At 42.0% G+C, this 3,525-nt stretch overlaps 1 protein-coding gene across 1 annotated transcript; it reads right to left on the bottom strand.

Annotated features, from left to right (window-relative positions):
• Positions 1-1,840: 1,840 nt before the first annotated feature.
• LOC109213475 (probable receptor-like protein kinase At4g10390) lies at positions 1,841-3,492 on the bottom strand. The gene has a single exon (XM_019377275.1). It carries the CDS (start codon positions 3,027-3,029, stop codon positions 1,989-1,991), a length of 1,041 nt encoding a protein of 346 aa, XP_019232820.1. The 5' UTR covers positions 3,030-3,492; the 3' UTR covers positions 1,841-1,988.
• Positions 3,493-3,525: the final 33 nt, after the last annotated feature.

Genomic DNA, 3,525 nt, shown 5'->3' with positions numbered 1-3,525 from the left:
TCTTGTACCAAAGGCGTATCAACTCCTTTGCCCTTTTATCACAAAGAAGTCTGAGGGATTTCTTCCCGTCCAAGGCTTTCTGCAACCTGGCTTCACGGCGGAGCAGCTCGGACTTGAGCTCGTCAAAGGCCTATGAAAAAGAAGCTCAATGAGAAAATGAAAATGCAAAACCAAGAAACCAACAAAGTCAACCAAAATTCACCACAGAATAGAGCCGCCGAGACTTCTCAAAGGTTGAGCGTACATCACTGGCCTGGTCTCATCGGCCCCAGTCGAACCGCTCTCGGTGGGGGTTTGATCGCTCGAGACCCCGCTTGGTTTAGGCGGCCCCTAGCGCCGAACATCCCTCGAAGTACCTTCGGCGGGAGAAGAAGACGGCGGCAGAAAATCTGTATCCCTCGAAGTACCTTCGACGGGAGAAGAAGACAGCGGCAGAAAATCTGTACCCCTCGAAGTACCTTCGACGGGAGAAGAAGATAGCGAAGAAAGATCCTTGTCCCTCGAAGTACCTTCGGCCAGGGAAGAAGACAATGCAAAAGAGGAGCCACTCCCCCGAGGCTGGAAGCCTCGGGTATTGCAGGCTCAGCTGCCCCGAGAGGTATCTCGGCTCGAGCCATCGATGTGCGACCGCTCTCTTCCGTTGCATCTCCTCAACGGTTGCATCTCCTTTTCGCCTCCGGGCAGACTCTGCCTCCAGTATGAACAAAAATGACAAAAGCACAAGTGTACCACTTAATCGTGCTAACAGCGACCTCTGCGCAGCCTTTGAGTCATGTCATTTAATGCTCTCACGGGTTGACATCGTGATGGAAGTATCGAAGAGTCAAGAATTCAAGACCGTTTCTTATCGTTTTCACTCTAAGAAACGCGGGGACTATCTGTATACGGCTAAAATCGGAGAGCCCGATTTTATGATCATTATGACATTCCAACAAGCCCGTCTCCAGAAGGCTCGAGGCACAACTCGAGGTTCGACCCCGAGGGTTCCCTATGCTCGATCTCGGGGCAGCACCAATCGGTAGCTATCATAGATAAGCGGGAAATTCCCTAGGCACGTGGTCAAAGCTAACAACGCCTGCAAGAATAGTATAGGTCTGTACCACATCATTAAATAGCTGTACCAACTACATCTCTTTGTAATAATTATACATGTACCATGTTGGGATTCCCCCTCCTATATAAAGGGGACTTTTATCATTTTGTAAGACACATGATATTCAATACAAGAACAAGAACATTCTCTGCTCTCTAACTTAAACATATTCTCCCTTGAGTTTATTGCTTATATTTATTACATTGCTTACATTTATTACGTTTCATTGATTGTTCCTTATTTGTGACTCATCATTAATCATAAAGAGCTCTCATCAAAGCTCTTAGAACTGTTAGTCCTTCATCGGCTATCCACAGCCTAACGCTTTAGCTCGACCTCGAGGCCCCGATTCTCGGCTACTCGGTTTGCATAACGTTCTGTCTTCAAGCTTTTACCTTATTTTTTTGGTCTCACACTTAGCATCTATTGCCTAACAACTAGCATAAAAATAAATCATGTATTTTTAGAACCACAAAATCAAATCTAATTGTAATTACCATTTTTAAGGTAAACAGATTTTTTTTTTAAAAAAAACCTTTTATTACACGAACGAAAACGCTAACGAGGCTGCAATATTTAGCATGGGAGGCTTTTCATTCTCTCTTTTATGTAGTACGTAATTTATTAATTGCACGTTATGGCCTCCCATTACTGTTTGACTGAGATTAATTTATAATGTCCTGAGAATCTCACAAAACTCCAAATTTCATAACTGTGCAAGGATTAAAATTGTGAAACCCCAAAAAGGGAGGAAAAAGAACAGAAAATATATCCTGAATCGACCATTCAAATTTCAATCTTTCAACTCTTAAGTAGTATGAAGTTTCTTGAACTGATTCTTTTGCCTAGCTATGACACTATACAAAATTTCATTCTTTTATGCTAAATACTAGTTCTAGTATACTAGAACCTTTTTATCAGCTGAACAGAGAAAAGAGATGGAAGATATTCTACTTCTCATAACCTCCAAGATTTCAGAAGCAGAGGGTCTGAGACTGGAACAATCACTTAAGCACAATGCTGCAAGCGACGCCATGGCCTTAGCTTCCTCCAATTCATAATCCCCGTTAAGGCTTGGATCCACCATTTCAGCTACTTTAGAGACATTGTTTAGAATAGGAGCAGCTTTTGATATTAGTCTCTCCCCAGTGTCTGAGGAAAAGGCTTCAACCCCGGAAATGAGTTCTAAAGTAACAGCTCCAAAGCTATATATGTCATTTTTCTTGGAGGCAATCCCAGTTCTCAAGTAGTGAGGATCAGTATAGCCTGGAGAACCAAGCATCATACGGTTCGTTGGTGGCAAAACTGAAGAAGAAAATCCCATCTTCGCTGACCCAAAATCACAAAGCTTGCAGTTGAATTGCTTATCTAACAATATATTTGAAGCTTTGATATCACTATGGACTATTTGTAATGGACATTTATCATGGAGATATTCAATGGCTTGAGCAAGTTGAAATGCCACTGTCATACGGTTTCTCCATGGAATAATTGTGTCTCTCTTCCCGTGGAGTTTGTCCTGTAAAGTCCCATTTGGAACATATTCAAATACCAACATGTTCCCCAATTCTGCGTCGTCACAGTGATCAAGAAGCTTGACTATGTTATCATGTTGGATTTGAAGCAAAATGTCTAATTCTTGCTTGTAAATTCTGTTGAGACGCTCGCTGCTGCTGTCCATGATCTTGACAGCTCCTAGAGTTGAATTAGGAAATTCAGCTAAATAGACAGTGCTAAATCCTCCACAGGCAATTAACTTAGACGTAGAGAAATTCATGGTGAATTTCTTCAATTCGCAGCTTGTATATCTCGTCACCTGACCTTTAATCGTTGTGCAATCCAACTCATCATCTTTATCGTCTTCCACAAAAACACGGGCATCAGCTACTCCACCGCGCCTTATTAGCTTATATCCAAAGCACCTAAGGAAAGCCATAAGTAACGGACAGGAAAATTAGTAACAACAAACACAAGTCGTGCTGGTTGCAGAGGCAGAATCAGGATTTAAACTTGGTTCAAGGTTTCGAGTTTCTTGAAAAATATACTCCTACTTTTTCAGGATTTTTCAAACATATATTTATGGTCTATGCTGAAAATCTGCCTCGGCTGGTTGCTATGGCAACTCTGTGGTGATGAATGACTAAGTTGTAGTGTTTTTGTTTAGGAAAGTTTTTGTGAATGAATGCTATCCATTGCCATTCGTGTGGGATATATAAAAGGGGCAGTGACGGTGGAGTGGCTAACAGCTTCAGTGCCAATGGTTGGTAGAAGAGAAGTATATTAGACTCTGAAGCTACGGGGAAGGAGGTGAAAGAAGAGAACAGACCCACACAAAACATATTAAAAACCTAACCAAGAAGAGCACCAACTACAGACAAACAGACCAATTTCTATTCCCATACCCGTGTGACTTATTAAACCTAGTTCTTCTC

The sequence above is a fragment of the Nicotiana attenuata genome, unplaced genomic scaffold (genome assembly GCF_001879085.1).
Source record: "Nicotiana attenuata strain UT unplaced genomic scaffold, NIATTr2, whole genome shotgun sequence".
In the NCBI taxonomy this organism is placed as follows: domain Eukaryota; kingdom Viridiplantae; phylum Streptophyta; class Magnoliopsida; order Solanales; family Solanaceae; genus Nicotiana; species Nicotiana attenuata.
The sequence above is the reverse complement of the archived record's forward strand: the minus strand, read 5'-3'. Positions and strand labels throughout refer to the sequence as shown.

Bases quoted from the DNA above. Each gene is read 5' to 3' on its own strand.
- LOC109213475 (XM_019377275.1), bottom strand. From the start codon at position 3,029: ATGGCTTTCCTTAGGTGCTTTGGATATAAGCTAATAAGGCGCGGTGGA.